At 44.1% G+C, this 16598-nt stretch overlaps 1 protein-coding gene across 1 annotated transcript in view; it reads right to left on the bottom strand.

The window, feature by feature from the left end:
* LOC144756219 (uncharacterized) overlaps window positions 1–16198 on the bottom strand; it is a 134199-nt gene extending 118001 nt beyond the window's left edge. The window contains exons 1-2 of the mRNA XM_078645835.1: window positions 16062–16198; window positions 15268–15394 (exon numbers count right to left, since the gene is read on the bottom strand). Of these exons, the coding sequence (XP_078501961.1) occupies window positions 15268–15394; window positions 16062–16067 (133 nt within the window). The 5' untranslated portion in view covers window positions 16068–16198. The remainder of the gene's footprint in view (window positions 1–15267; window positions 15395–16061) is intronic.
* Between the last annotated feature and the right edge of the window lie 400 nt (window positions 16199–16598).

Here is a 16598-nt window from a genome sequence, read left to right as displayed (position 1 = left end):
CTGCATTATTTATGATAAATTCAACAGGGGCAAATCATTGAATTTATCATTACCAATCTTTTGAATCCTTGAATGATATTTTCCTATCATTATGTACACTGAAATAAAATATTTCAATATTAGCCTATGAAGCGAAGTATCTACGAAAAGGGATATTGGTCATTTTTCACTCACTAGGGCATATAAAACACCTTTATAATGTCCCTGCATATAGCACCTAGGGGAGACTTTAGGAGTGACATATGTAAAAATAAGGTAGCTTACCACTTTTGAAGTACGTTTTATTCCAAAGTCAAATTTGCATAAATTTTGCTTTTAAAGAAAGCCTGCAAAGCAGGCCTGCCTTTAAAAGTGACAGCCGGCAAAACAACCGTGCACACTCCGGAGCAGGAAGTCTACTGGGCCTCTAAACCTACCGGCCCTATTATATACTAGGGACTTAAAGGTAATTTGAATCCCTCTTGCCCTATTATATACTAGGGATTTAGAGGAGTCGGTCATTGCCAATTGTAATTATACCCACTTACCACATACCTTTTTTAATCAGAGCACTAGCCCTGGTGTAGTGTAGTTCCTATAGCACCTTTGCAGGACCTGCGCTTTTGGATACCATACACTGTGGGTCTGGTGGTAGGCTGACTCTGTGCACCCCCATGTTGGGGGTGCATTGTTTGCATTAGCTAGCTCACAGTGCCACTAGAATCTCCTTTTAGCAGAGAGAATAGTATTTGGCAATCTCAGAAGATAACAACCCAGATTCCTCAGACTCTTGGAAACAATATACTACTTTTCACCCAGACACTCGTGCTTGCTCATTTGGTCTCAGAGAGATACATGGAAGAAACAGTTGAGCTTGATTACAATAAGAATTTATTGCACTGTTGTTCTTCTGGTGTAACATATATGTGCTGCTACAACTGTTACACTGTAGCAGAGATATAGGATCAGCAGGAAAGTGAATATAAAGGAATAGTACAGTTCTACCTTTTTGCAATAGTCATGAACATATACATGAATATAAAATACATTTATCAAATAAAGCGCATACTCCTACGATGCCTGTCTAGATGTACCCAAGTGTACCTAGCTTGTGAGTAGGTGCGAAAGAGCTAATAAGCCTAGGAGCCAAGAATCCGGCTAGGATTTAGTCGAACCCCATTACCTGAATAATGAGAGTGTGGGACCTCGCCCTGGTCTCTAGTTGGATACCCAGTAAGGGATGTTTAGACCACTGTCAGCTGGAGCGACTGCAGGCAGGAGCCTCAGCGTCTCTGGTCAGTATGTCGGCCTTGAAGTCTCAGTTCCCTCCAGCTACTGATAGCAGGAGGTGCTGTATTTATACAGCCCTTGTGAGTGTGCTAGCCATTGTTTAGTATGAGGATAACGTATGGGATTAAACCTTGTGCGTATATAGGAGAGGTGAAGTATACTATCTGCGTAGTGTCCTCATAAATTATTCATATGTGCTAAGGATGACATCTTAGCAGTATTGATTGGGGAAAAGCCTCCCTCTACATGGAACGAGGTAAAAGGTTTAGTCCATAAAAGGCGTACAATCCTTATAAGGCGTTCTGTCCCTATAAGGCGTTCTGTCCCTATAAGGCGTTCTGTCCCTATAAGGCGTTCTGTCCTTATAAGGCTCGTTCATGTGAAACGTAGGGGAGATGATGTAGGAAAACGGTACGATGTTCCCTGGACCTATATTAGAGTACCAATATGAAACATAACACTGGGTCTGGTTAGCATAGGCCAAGGCAATCTCAGAGTCAGAAAACCAGCATCTATGGGTCCCAATTGGGGCAAAAAATAGGGGGCGGGCGCACTACAAAAAGACATGGTTGCTCACAGCATGTGAACAAGTCAAGGCAAAATTTAAGCAAGTGCGGTTTCTCCATTTACACGCAACCTACCAGAGGCCAAACAAATTGACTATGAAATACCCCGCCAGAGTGGGCAGTAGCAGAGTAGCAACTTCCTTAGGCTTAGATATCCTAGAAACCACATCTAACTGGCTATTATTATTAGCTTAATGTATGGACAGGAAGGTTCTGCGCCCAACCCTTCAAGAGTGCCAATGCCCGGCCACACTTTGGCCTTCGGCTGTTCGCAGCATGCTGTTGGTCAGTACTCCCTCGTCCCGGGAAGCCTCTTCCCCAACCAGCCTAGCACGGCCTTCGTGTCCAAAGTATGCCCTAATTTACTAATGGCCCAGTCCAGTGGCCGTCATATCCTTTTTAGGTCGAGCATGGGCAGCGCATTTGCTGCTCTGCGAGCCATGCTGTATTAGGGTATGGACTTGAAGCCACACCCATTCTCCACCCATATTTTTCATTGGCTTGTGTAATTTTCTTTTGTAAATGCTGGCTTCTAATTGGTTAATAGGCTTGTTAGTCCATCTTAAGTACCGCTTGTCTTCATTTGTAACCTCCCATGAGGACTTGTTCTTTTACTTTGGTTGTTACACAGTACTTTTATTTTAGTCTGTAAGCACTCTTATTTAATTAATTCCTCATACTGCAGGCACAACATACTTTCCTCCAACATTCAGAGCGCGATGCACGCTTTCACCTTCATTGTAGCGTCTAGACCACAGTTATTATGTAAAATGGCAGTCAAAAACATCCATTTCTTATTTTATAACAGTGCGCCATGCCACACTTTCACTTTCATGCAGCAGCCCTATATGCCTGCCAGCACTGCACCGTACCGGACTCACATGACAACCCCCCCTCTCCCCGCCCCCACTGTTCAGCAGCAGAAGCCAGGACCAGCAATGCAGGAAGAGGAGCAGTCAACAAGCAAGGTAAATGGCACAGTTAGTGTTTTTTTTAATTATTTAGATATCTTTGAATAGCACTTTTTCCTTTGGCAGCGCAGAATGCTTTTACTATAGTGTGCCTTTATTTTCTTCCAAACTTGTTTTTTTTTCATATGCTGTGTGCAGGAAAAGAGAATGTGTGCGAATGTGGAGTATGTGCAACTGTTGGCCTCACAGAGCAGTTCCATCTCACTTGTTTTACATCTGTAGATGGTTGATAATGTCCAATTATTTTATAATTTCACCAACATAGCTGCTGTTAACTAACTCCAAAAACAGATGGAAATCAGAAATAAACCTGGGGTGTCTTACTCCACCAGCGACACAAGGCATGCTGGGAAGCGCAATGTAATTGTAGTACCGCTCACAAACAGACTGACTCAATTAAGAAACCCCAGCCTGTCTCAAAAGCGGAATACTTCGACTACTGAAACGTATACCTCAGGGCCGTATTTACAGTCTGTACACAGTTTCCCAGATTTCTGGTCATATGAATGCACACGACATTCAGTTTTTTGGGTGGGAGTGTGGAGAAAGATGTAGAGGTCGATTAAAAAAGATCTGCTCTGTTCCCGTTTGAAATTGTACTGCCCCACCTATATTTTTTTCAATTAAAGTATTTCTTGTATTGTTTGACATTGCAGTAACATGAAGTAATAGTTTCCACAGCCTCCGACGAATAGAGGGCATTTGCAAAACTACGCAGCAACAAAATTTGAAGGAAAGCCATTTCAGCCTGCCCATTTCTTGCTTTCTTTGAAAACACAGACTCTACACCAGGGCTTTCCAAACTTTTCATGTTGGTGACACACTTTTTGGAGATGCATCATTTTTGGGACACAGTAAGGCAGTGTAGCAAGCGAACCTGAGCCACCTAAGGGGGATTCGGGAGGTGTGGGGAGATTTCTCCCCTCTGAAGAAAATTTGGGAGAAAGAAAAATGGGCAAATGGTGCATTTTCAAGGAAATTTGAGAAAGCAGGAAGGTTACTAAAGCAATTGTGAATCTGTTCTAACAAAGACAGTGACTGGCAAAACTGGGTGCAAGGTTAGGTTTGTGTCTGAAACAAGAATATAATCATGCACACATTGACACATGCCCCAGTGATTTACGGCACAAAAAGGGCGGGTGCATTCTCTGCCAACCCTTCCAACCATGCACAAAGTCCGCCTGCTGCCTTGCAGAATATGAGTTATACAAAAATCCGTTCAGGAAGGGGAAATTGTGAGTGGTAAAACAACGATGCAACTTATCAGATGGTCTCTGCGCATTGAACTCAGAAGGGACCGCTCTCCGCAGCGCGCCAAATGCCAACAGAGCTAAAAGCAAAAAGGCCAAAATCCAACTAGAGCTAGACAAAGTGCAAACACTGATTTTTAATACCGAAAAATAGCACAAAAAGAAATGGTGTCAAATAATGCAGGACAAAATAGAACTACCTGGGACGTTTATGTAATCCGGCACTGTGAGCTTGCTACCCTGCGCACTACATGACAGGCACCACACATAATTTTTCAAAACTATATTTATACCTTATTTACAGTAAATACCACGAGAGAAGCAGTTTTTACTGATATTAGGTCGAGGGATGTGTAGATGGAAGAAAACGTGGCACAACTGGTTCTGCCTATCATGAACATCCAATGTCTGTGGGAAGGTGACGTCCCTGCTCCTATTAATGCAGGATGTATTGGATTGCACAAAGCATCACATGTTTCACCCCCACAGGCAAGCATGTGGAGTTCCTTTGAGTGACTCAGACCTGAGTTTGAAAATGTGTAGGAGTAAGATCTAATTAGCAACTCTAATGACATGAGGACAAAACGGCACACAACTTTTGACATCAATGAGAAGGCTAATAACATCGATAAAATGTAACAAAAATAAAATACATGTGTCAAATGAATAAAGTGACATCAGATCCTCTCTCAAATAGACTCTTGGCTTAAAAGTAGCATTACAGCCACCAGGTGGGCCCAAACCAGCTCCTCCCTCTAACTAAACGGGTCTGTGGCAGTGGTCACACTGTGGTTGCTTAGGTGCAACGCCTCCCATTAGCTACTTTGCATAGAGAACTCTGGAGACAGTTCTAGCCCTTGCTTGACACATTTAGCTTCTTTTGAGTGACAACTCCCCGCACTTCCAAATGCGTGAGCCTCACTCGCAATGAGTGGGACTTTAGTTCACTGTGGAACCAGGCTAACAAAAGGCTACACAGTCACAAGCCTTAATAGTCACAAGATACCATTTTGAACCCTAGTAGAGTCTAAATATAAGGGTTAAGGCGGTGTGACTTGATGTCACTGTCCAAGTCCCTGGATCCTTATCACACTGCCCACAGATGATACCTCACCACATGTGCCTTTGGTCCCTTTGCCAAAAGAGGTAAGATACCAACCTCGCTTCTTGTCACCAGACAGTGTTTCCAATATCGGACTTTTAACTTAAAAGGTAGGAATGAATGGAAACTGCAGATAATAAATAGGGATAGCAAGAACAGTCTGGGGTCTAGGAGGGCAAACAAACCACCCCTTCAGGGACACTTGTCTTTTTACACCAATACCAAAAACTACAAGTCCCAGGATGCAAGTGCTTTTCCATAAATTAGGCATGGCCGCAGGTGCCACACATGACGTAGAACGACTTGGGGAGGAGTGCTCTGCTAAATTAAAATAGTGCGACCGAAGATTACGACTCCCAGAGTGCATTACTCTTCAATGAAAGTTTAACATGGGAGCACAGAGACAGAGGAGCTAGGAGTAGCCTTCTAGTAAACCTAATTTTAAGAGACTGCAATTGAACGCACAGTTGTGGGAGTTCTCTAAAACTAAATTACCTTGCAGGTCAGCAGCGACATGTTGTAGGGGCAGCAAGTGTGGGGGCTGAGAGGGTACTGTTGCCAAGTTAATCAGTTCTTACCCTATTTGTGAAAACAATTAGAACTTTCACTTTAGCAGTAGCACTTTCGTGCACCATTAACCCCTGAGATCACTCAAGGTGTTTCCACACACCGGTGCCCACACCTCCCCCAGGCCCTCTGTTGGGCAACTATGCAGTGAGTGCATTTTCAGTTCTCGCTTTAGGGTCCAATGCAGCCAGGCTAGGTCATTGAGTGGATGCAAAAATATCCCAGCGGTTAGTCTAAACCAGATGGGGATTATTCAGGCAGGCAAAAACACAGAATGGAAAAGCAAGAAAATGCCCACTTTCTGAAAAGGACATTTTCAAACACACAATTTAAAAACCACCTTCAGTAAAAGATGTATTTTTAAATTCTGTGCTCAGGGAACCCAAACTCCAAATCTCTATCTCTTCTCAATTGAAAGGTACACATGTAAGATGTTACAAGGCAGCTCCAATGTTAACCTATGGGAGAGATAGTCCTTACAATAGTGAAAAGTGAAACTGACAGAATGTCACTATCAGGACATGTAAAACACACCAGCACACTACCTTCACATACACTGCACCCTGCCCATGGGGCTACCTTGGGCCTACGTTAAGGATGCCTTACATGTAAGAAAAGGGAAGGTTTAGGTCTGGCAAGTGGTTGCACTTGTTAGGTCGACCTGACAGCTCAAAACTGCACACACAGACACTGCAATGGCAGGCATGAGAGATGGTTGCAGGGCTACTTAGGTGGGTGGCACAATCAGTGCTGCAGGCCCAGTAGTAGTATTTGATTTACAGGCCCTGGGCACACACAGTGCACTTTACTAGGGACTTACCATTAAATCAAATATGTCAATCATGGATAACCAAACATAATCACAATTTACACAGGGACCACTTGCACTTTAGCATTCATCAGCAGTGGTACAGTGCCCATAGTACACAAACCAGCAAAAAACAAGTCCAGCATATAGTCAAAAGAACAGGAGGCAGAGGCAACAAAGACAGGGAAAATCACGCCATGGATGACAGGGCTAACACCCTGCTAAGTGAATGTTTCTTGCCTTTGTCTGGATAAAATTCTAACCTTTTCTTGGGTAGGAAGAGATAGCAGTGGGGTTTGTATAGTTGCTTGTGTGCATAAATACACAGGCATTTCAAATCTGAAAGATGTCTCCCTCTACGCTCAAAAGAAAACTAATGCATGTAACATTTTTTAAATACCGAAAGTATTTTGAATTTGTAATGATTATGAATTTGCAAATGTTAGCGAACAACAATGCAAAAAGGGCCACTAGGCTTTGGAATCTCAACATGTAAAGTGCTGTTGGCTACGAAGAAGGCCTGGCTGAAAGTATCAGACGCCATTTAGGATCACTTGGCCTGTGTGTATAGTGATGCAGTGCAAAGCAATGTTGATGGAGATGGCCTTGCCTTTGCAGCTTAACATCAGTGTATGCTGCTGGGGGCAAACAGAAATATTCTCTTAGGTGATATTACATGGTCAGCTTTTATCAATTTATTGCATTTTCGACATACAACCTAAATCGAATACATCTTAAGGCAACTAATATTATGGAGATTTACCTATTCTATGCGGTGCAAGACATATTCTGTATTATAAATCGTTTTCTCTGAAGTTCTCACATGTAAAGTTTTTTGCGAATTAGTTGAACACAGTATGGGTCCTTACTTGTGCCATGGTTTTTAATGGGAGGATTATTCCTGTATCATAAACATATCCTCGTTTTTACAGTGCTCTAAACATCTTTGCTCGCACACCGCAGAAACACAAATCTGTCAAACCTTTATTAAATAGGCAAATCCATTACCCTCTATTTTATTAGACAATTTTAAAAGTGCCTGGAAATCTTGCATTGCGGGGTTTGTGCCAAATGTTTCGCCTTGGGGACCGATTCATAAGCAGACACATTAGTTTGCATTCATTCAGGTTTTTGCATGGGGTGTGTTGTTGATAGCGCTTATAAATTGCTTGTTTGAAGTCGTCAATTTATTAAGGTGCTTTAGGTTCAGCTACTGCTGAAACAGTTCATTTGTTTTTAGTCCCAAATCGGAGCACGAGGCATCAGCATTCAAGTTATTGTTTGAGGGTCAGTGTGTACCATCGTTCCATCTTGTCCCACTTGTGTCAAAACTTACCGAGCGCCGGAAATGGGGAGCGGAGGGGGCTCTCTGAACTGGACTGTACAGTCGACGCACGCGGCAAAAGGGATGAAGCTGTGCGCACACGCCTAAATGTCTCCCTCGCCGTCGCCTTCCTCCACATACTGCGTCACTGACATGCGCATTACCATCCTGCTAAAAATGAGTAGAGCGCATCTCCTCGTCGTTCCGCGACACACCCACACATGGCAGGCGACACAGTACCGTATCGCGCCACACAGTTTGGAAAGCTCTGCTCTACATGGTATGCTACTCTATCTTTGCTTACTCAAACTCCCTGTGCCTGTACTAGGTCTTTCTGAACTCATTTATTATGCCAGTTTTCCCCTAGGTATTATTTTTTTCCCTGAGCTATCCCCTGCCAACATTCATTCACTCCTACTGAATTTCTGTTGTCATATCCTGTCACTTACTTTTATGGTAAATGTTCCACTGATAAATGCTATAGTAAAACTATAGCTATATCATCGCAAAGGAATCACCGAAAAGGAGGTAACTATGTCCACTAGATCGATAACTATAGTTTCAATACTACAGTATGTTTTTTTTATTGGTTCCTATATATCTATCTATTGCATATCTTTGTTTATGTTCACAAACCCGCTGTGTCTTTGATTTTACAATTATATTTATTCAGAAGACATTCACAAGGGATTCTGATGTCATGATTTTTTATTTATCTCATTCATTACCTTTTTCTTGTCTTTCCTTGTATCGGGTTATGATCACCGTCTGTTTTGACCTACAGTTTTTAGGTTTCGGCTGGAGGGCGGAGCTCTTAGCTCCGCCTCCAGAGAAATCTCTTGATTTCCAGTAAGGAGAATGGAATACGCCCCCCTGTCCCATTGGCTAGCTCCATAAATGGAGGCTAGCCATTGGAACAGAGATCTGTCCGTCAAGGCCGGACCAGATTCGGGGGCGTTCCCGAGATTTTTTCCCAGGGCGGAGTTACGTTTTTTCCCGTTCCCTCCCCTTTCACTGATGCGCTGTCCATTCCCGCCCCCTCCGTGTGCCTTTCCGCCCCCCCCTCGCTGTCCTGTGCACGTTTCCCGCCGTCCGTGTCCTCTCCCGCCCCCTACCGCCGTCCGTGTCCTCTCCCGCCCCCTACCGCCGTCCGTGTCCTCTCCCGCCCCCTCCCGCCGTCCGTGTCCTCTCCCGCCCCCTCCCGCCGTCCGTGTCCACTCCCGCCCCCTCCCGCCCCCTCCCGCCGTCCGTGTCCACTCCCGCCCCCTCCCGCCGTCCGTGTCCACTCCCGCCCCCTCCCGCCCCCTGTGTCCTCGTAGGTGCTTGTTGTCTTTTGTTTCCTCCCTCAGAGCTCCGTCCAATTACTTGTATCTTTATGCTTCTGTGTCCACTCCCGCCCCCTCCCGCCGTCCGCGTCCACTCCCGCCCCCTCCCGCCCCCTCCCGCCGTCCGTGTCCACTCCCGCCCCCTCCCGCCGTCCGTGTCCACTCCCGCCCCCTCCCGCCGTCCGTGCCCACTCCCGCCCCCTGTGTCCTCGTAGGTGCTTGTTTTTTTTACTTTTTACAAATTAAGCACTGCCCTGTGTTGCCTGGAGAGAAATTCCATTCTAAAGGGGATAAGACAAATGCTGCCCGCTCTCCATCCTTCATTTCACCATACAAGACGAGAAATAGTCAGCTTGATACAACTTTCGATTTCAACTATCCCCCCTCCCCCCCATACACACACACCTCGATAGTTGGTCTCCCTCTTCGGGTATACAGCGCTCCGTTGCTTCGCAGCTAGTTTCACGCCGCACAGGTCTCACTTTTACCTCACACGGCGGGTCAGGCTGGCGTGTGCGGCCTGCAACGTTCTACTGTATTCAGCACACGGCCGTGACGCGCATAACAAGAGCCTGCATCTTAGGTCTCTCTCATGATGACACCTTCACACCCCCTTTCTTCCTCAGGGGCTAAAAGCCTGTTAGGATTTTGCGCGTTGTCAGGAGGTGTGGAGACAGGAAGGCCTGGAATAGTGCACAGTGTCTGCGAGCGCGTGCATGCAGCCATGACAGAGAGGACACAGCATACTGCAGTGTGTGTGTAGTAAGACGGGCGCTGCCTACTATCCTAATGTTTAGGGCAGTGTGTGGCTCACAAACGGAGCAACTTGAACGGAAGCTGTAAGTAGTGCATGAGAGTGTGTGCAGCAGTTCGTGCAGTATAGTAGGCCGTAGCGGAGTCTCTGTCTCCTAGCAGTGGGCGAGTTTATGGTATAGTGCTTTTTATTAAAACATTATTTTGGGAGTTTTATATAGCTTGAATGAATTCGAACGCGCTTTACACGGGCCCAAGATGCATTACAGACGGACACATTTTTTGTTAGGCACAGGGAGATTTAGTGATTTGCCCAGAATCACAGGATGTAAACCCTGCCGAGCCTCGAAACCTCGAGGTCGACAGCTCTAGCCCTTAGGCCACGCTCTGTACTTGTCAGACATACAACATGCATTGTGGAGAAGGGCATTACACAGTGACGTGTGTGTGTGTGTCAGTCACAGTCCGGACATTGTGTAGCACATTATAGTGTAGCAAATTATTGTACGGTGTCTGTATGTCAGTGACAGAATGTGCATTTTGTAGCATAGTATGCAGTGCCATAAGGCAACATAGGGCCACCCTGCGGAATGTGAAGAGTGGCCCTTGAGTCGCCTCGCCCCACAGATATTAATTGGACTTGGGCAGAATGGGGCCCCTCTGAAGGTTTGGGGCCCTGAGGGTTGGGGCTGCTGGGACATGTGTTACTCCCCCGTGTGTGTGTGTTCACACATAGTGCATCAGTCACAGAATGCGACTTATGCGGAACAGTATTGTATGGCGCAGTGTGTCTCTCACAGACCGGAAAGTGTGTTTTGTATAGTATAAAACAGAACAACTGAGGATTGAGGCAAAGGCAGAGATACCGCACCTGTGAACAAAATACTCTGGCAAAGTAGTGATGGTGCAAGAAAACAAGGAAGTGCACCCCTCTCCACTCCCTATTTGGAATTTTCAAACTCAAAGCAATTAGAAATTGTGTTTTGTATAGTGCATTGTGTCTGGTTCAGAGCATAGCAATGTCTAGCACAACACGCATGTCTGTATGCATCTGAGATCAGACTGTGTGTAGTATAAGCATTGTGTAGTGCAGACTGGTGATAGTCACAGGCGTTGTAGAGTGCAAATTTGTCATTTTTAACTACACAATTATATGACAGCAAGATACTCTGAAAAGGGATCCGAGGTCAGTAAATGTATTAACAAAAGTGATTCCCTAAGGGTATTTTTTTGTGTGTTTGCAAAACTCCAATATTCAACGCAGTTAACTAAAAGTCTGGGCAAAGATCTTCAAAGAAACACCGATGGATTGATTTTTGAGGAATGGGGCATGCACAAGCGTAAACATAATATGCAGCTATTATAAATGCGCTTGTTTTGTTGACAAGCACAATTATACCTACATTTAAACAAAGGACATAGGAAGAGCACAGGAATCACACACATTGTTAAAAGAATGGTATATACCGGGGTAGGAGAGACAAAGAATAAGTGAATACGTTCAGACAAGGACTCATCAACATAAAACAAATATAACCATGACTGGTTATCAAATACAAGTACATTCTACTTGTAGATGCAAAGTATCTCATGCAGAAATCTAAAATCGCTAACACAATATAAATGTTGATTTGAGGGCATCACCGTTTTGGTTCTAGTGCATTTAATGTTGTGAATCATCCTCAGGACCATTGTGTTTGCATGCTGTCTGAAGTGAGTTAACAATTCACTTAAGGGTGCTGTATAACATCAAACATTGACCCCTAGGGCTGTTGTTATCCTATGGGGAAATGTTCAGATGTCCTTGGCTAAATTCTGGAACTCCTGGGTCTGGCAGTTCGGGTTGGAGTGTTTTCATTGGAGCAGGACCAAAACTGATTTGCATATGCTTGGTTCCTGTCTGAGATGGCAAAAGAGCAATGGACTGGGTTGCAGCCCAAGTAATTAACAGTGACTGAGTTTAATTCAAGCAATCCACCCATCAATATTTTGCTTTTTTTAGTGCAACACTCTAAGAGTGACAGATATACTCAGACATGTGTCCGGTGCTCAACGTGCCATAGGATTCAAGCTACTCCTTACTGAAGAGTCCCAAAAAGACTGAAACTGGTCTGGGGTTCCACGTGTTCCTGTTCAGAGGAGACCTGCCTGGCAGATCAAGCTTGACTGCTGCCCTTGGAGCAGGCCCAAGATTGATATTCCTATGTTTGGTTCCTGTCTTAGGTGGTATGTGGACAACATACCAATGGGTTGGGAATCTGTTCTGAGTAATTACCAATGACTGAGATTAATTCAGACATCCATCTATCACTTTTTCACTTTCTTCAGTACAACGCTTCTAATGAAGTCAGTCATAACAAAATTACTTAAGTGCGCTTATTTAGAATGCCTCTACATTACATCCAACATGGATGCTTGGGGTCATGTTATCCTCCAGGGAAATGTTTGTGTCCTTGAGTTAATTTTGAAACTCCTGTGTCTCAAGTGTTTTTAGGTTTCGCCTCGCAGAAAGCTGCGGAGCAGACTTTCGCAGAGCGAAATCTTATGTCTTACACTGTGTGCTTTAGTTCAGCCTCTCTCTTCCATTGGCTAGCTCCATAAATGGAGGCTAGCCATTGGAAGAGAGATCTGTCCGTCATTTACGGAGGCGATTGGTGGGCGTTCCGCCAATTTTTTCCCTTTCCGCCCCTTTTAAAACGTCATGAGGCTGTGGGCGGGTTTTTTTTTTTTTGTCGCCAAGGTTTGTTTTCCTCGTTTCTCTGAAGATGGCGGCCGGGCAGTAAGCGGTTTTACAGGCTTTCAGAGTAAGGGTAATTTTCCCCCCCTCCCTGAAGTTTCCCGTGCTTGTAAACCAGGAAGTAGCAGGATTACAGCTCCCAGACACGATGTCCCGTAACACTTCTTGCTCCGACCTCACCCTGGAAGAGAAACCCGGCCGGGATCTCTGTTTGTGAAGCGCGGTGAGTCAGAGACTACATGAGGCTCCTAAATACAGGAGCAGAATGAGATGAACTCCAATCGCCACAAAAGAACATTACAACTGGGTTAAAAAACCACCTTCTGACACATAGCTAGAGGAACATTTTAAAGATATTTTGTTTTTATAAGTGCCTCGAAAGTACCTTTGTATTGATGACGGGAGCGTAAAAATGGTAACATTGTATCAGCCGAAACTAGCCAAAAGTAACAGCGCAATGTGAACTGAAAGGCACATTTTCAAAGAGGAGTGTGAAAGAGGCTTGTGAGCCATTTCAAGCCTATTGACACTCCCAGAGCTCAGGGATGCATTGAAAAGCAATGTATTCATAGGCAAAAACACATTCTCGCCTGGTGGAAAGAAATGTTTACTGTGTTTTGTACATGCAACTATTTATTGAAGTTTTAATGACATGGCTTGACCATCGTGATGTCATCTATTAATAAAACTACGTCCTTAAATGAACTGCGTCCAAACCAGCAACTGGCGTGAATGCCTTGGACGAAGAATCTGTACACTCTGTTTTGTAAGAATTCTGCACATTTGAATAGGGTTCTGGTGTGCAGGGTGACTGCTAGAGAAACATCGGTGCTCTGATCAACACTAGCCCAATAGTTCATGTTTTTCGGCAGACACTGAATGTAGTGCGCATGTTGAAACCTGAGCAGTGGCAGAGAAAGGTAAGGTGTCTTATAATGGTGCTGCCGAGTGCACAAGAAGTATTTGAAAATCACTAATCCTCCTGCTGTAATGTTTCAGTCAGGTAGAGCGATATCTACGATTTAAAGCTTAGCCAAAAGTTTTAAAATGCCATAAAATGTGCAGAATTGTGCGGTTTGTTAGGGGGACTGTGAATTCACACCTGATAGCAGTGTCTTCGGACCAAATTAAAACTGTGTATTGTGGGCGGGTCCTGCTTGATCTCAGACCGATTTGGATGCGGATCCTGTATTGATGTCCTTAAACAGGACGGGCAAAAGGCTGATCGGTTTCTCAATAATGATTGTAAAAACACTAAAACTTTTACATATCAGTGATACAATCCCTGTTCACATTTTAAATGTCTTTACTTCATTCTAATGAGTATTTGCTTTTTTCCCAGTTGCTGTGTCTCAGTTTTATCATGCAGCATACAGTTCTTGTATGATGCTTGATTGAACTAGTTGTCTAAGTTCGGGTTGTGGCTGGGTGTGTATGACGCTGCACAGCTCAGAGCTCTGAAGTTGAAGCAGAGGGCAGTGGGAGTTTCTCACAGTGCCTGTCAGTGGGCCATAGAGGTCTGCAGACTCCATGCCCATCCAATCCTTCACCTCTTTGCAGAACCCATGTAGGAAATAATCATATGTGGTAATGGTAAGTGTGGGAAAGTGAGATATATGCAAATAAGGGATTTCAGAAACAAAGCTTGAAAGGGTGGAGGTGTCTAGCAATGAGAGACTGCAGAAGAAAGTGAAGAGGAGAACGGGGGTGTCTGCAACACCATGAAGGCCACTACCACATCCATAAACCTTAGTATTGTTTAATTCACAGTCACATATTTTCAGAATTGAAAAATTTTCAATTCTAATTATTAACAATTTAATACATTTTGTTATTCATGCTACTGACATTGTAAATGACAATGCCATGTATTTATCTGTTTTCAAAACTAACACATAAATAAACAATTTGTCATTTACAATGCCAATAGCTCTAACTTTGTCAAAGGCGAAACCGTTGCATTGTAAATGCTTGTTACTTTGTAAGGCATTGTATGGCCCTGATGAAGAGACCTTGATGTTGTGAAACAGGGGTTGGCCAGTTTTTGGTCAAAAAAATAAAAACAAAAGATTTGAATGAAAAAAATTATTTTTTAAACAACCTATTTGTCTGTAGACTTCAAACTAAGTTTGTCTTTTCAATGATTATCTCTGGCGGCTAAGGGGAACCGATGCTCACTTTTGAGGTCTTCCCTGTCAGATGATTAAAACCTCAAATTTCCCCTTGGTCTTGGTTATTTATTTGCAAATGATTGGCTGTCAGTTCAAAGTGAAAGCGCAGCATGGGGCGATTTTCCAAAAATAGCATTTGCGAAGCAATGGGTCTCGCATTTGCAAACATTTAAGCCATTGGTATTGTCATGTACAATGCCAATAGCTCAAACTCTCGTAAATGCGTGACCTATTTCATTGCAAATACATGTTAACACTTACCATTTTTAAGCATGCATCATAACCACTGCTGCCTGTTTTTCAGGAGTAACCACTCTACCTCACCATAGCCACATCATTACTGCGGGAAGAATGAAAGTAATAGAACAAAGAGTATCCGGATGACAGCAACATTTCATATTAATGATCAATGCTGCAACTTTACCTAGCGAGATCAGCGCTCGGTGAATTTCTTTCATCAAGTTCCCATAAAACTCCTTCTGCCATTCTTGTAAAAGATTCCAATCGTCCGCAGAGAAACAGCAAGAAGCATTGCAAATGGGAACCTGTGTCTGAAACAAAAAAAAAACGTTGTTTCTATCTTGGCTGCTACACTCTGTGTCCCTGTGTTCATCTTGAGTAGATTGAACTTAATGTTAACTTTCCACCACATTCTGCCCTCTTCTTTTTAATGAAAGCAGAGATGGATACACTTAAGACTGTTTTATAAATTAAAAAGGCGTAATGAATAAACTGACTGGGAGGGGCTGAAGACCACTTTTAAATATGAAACAATAGATTAAATAATAATAGTTTCAACACTCAGTGCCTGATTACAAGTGGGTCATTAAAGGACAATCCATTTTTTTGACCTGCAGTGTTGATCATTCCCATGAACTGATAGCCCATTTGTTCAAATGGGCAATGCGTGGTATGGTTCTCAAACGGTGAACCAAGGCTGGTTTTGACTGGATATGTTAAGCTCCTGGCGTAGCACGTACAAACAGCAAAGAGATGCAATCACTGGATGGCACAAGGGTACACAAATATTTTGAAAAGAGACAGTGGACATATCCTTGTATTGTAAGTACTGCCTATGCTGGGCTTCCATCCCCCATGCCCCACATCGGCGCCAAGAAAAGTAATGTAATGGGGAGCCGCGGCCAGCAGTCAATTGGTCAAGGGAGCTGTGGGTAGAAAAAGTTTGGGAACCGCTGCCCTACAACAAACCGATCTCACCTCCATGGGACCTCGGGGCGGCTCTTCAATGGGATTTTGCGATTACCGGCTGGAAAAGGCGGGTAGGTGATTAGAGAGAGGAGCCTGGAAGTGCACGAAACCCTCTCCTTGCTGAGCACAGTGGTATCTACTACTTCCCGAGAGCTACTTTCTGCGCATGCCCGGGAGATAAAGTGTCATGTACCACTGCGCATGCTCGCAAGTTAAGAGCTGTGTCTTACTAGGTGGCGCAAATACCACCAAGTTACACCAAGTAGTTTATGACACTAGGCATGCTCAGACAAGAATTGACATGTCTTACTTCACATGCTCGGAAAGATGGTCACTTTTTCGGAAATAGATAATTAAAGGGGCAGTAGCATCAAGGGATCAAAGTACCTGGGCTGAAAGATGCAAAACGGATTCAGACATGAGGTTTCCATTTGTTCTGAGTGATTACTATGTCACGTGTGTAGCGCCTAGTATCCGGTGTGGTATTAAAGCGCCTCCGGTCCGAGCCACAGTCCTGCAACAGGTGTTTACAGTATTGCCGCGGGA

This window comes from Lissotriton helveticus, chromosome 5_1 (genome assembly GCF_964261635.1).
Source record: "Lissotriton helveticus chromosome 5_1, aLisHel1.1, whole genome shotgun sequence".
NCBI classification, from domain to species: Eukaryota; Metazoa; Chordata; class Amphibia; order Caudata; family Salamandridae; genus Lissotriton; species Lissotriton helveticus.
This window is presented reverse-complemented; position numbering and strand designations above follow the sequence as displayed.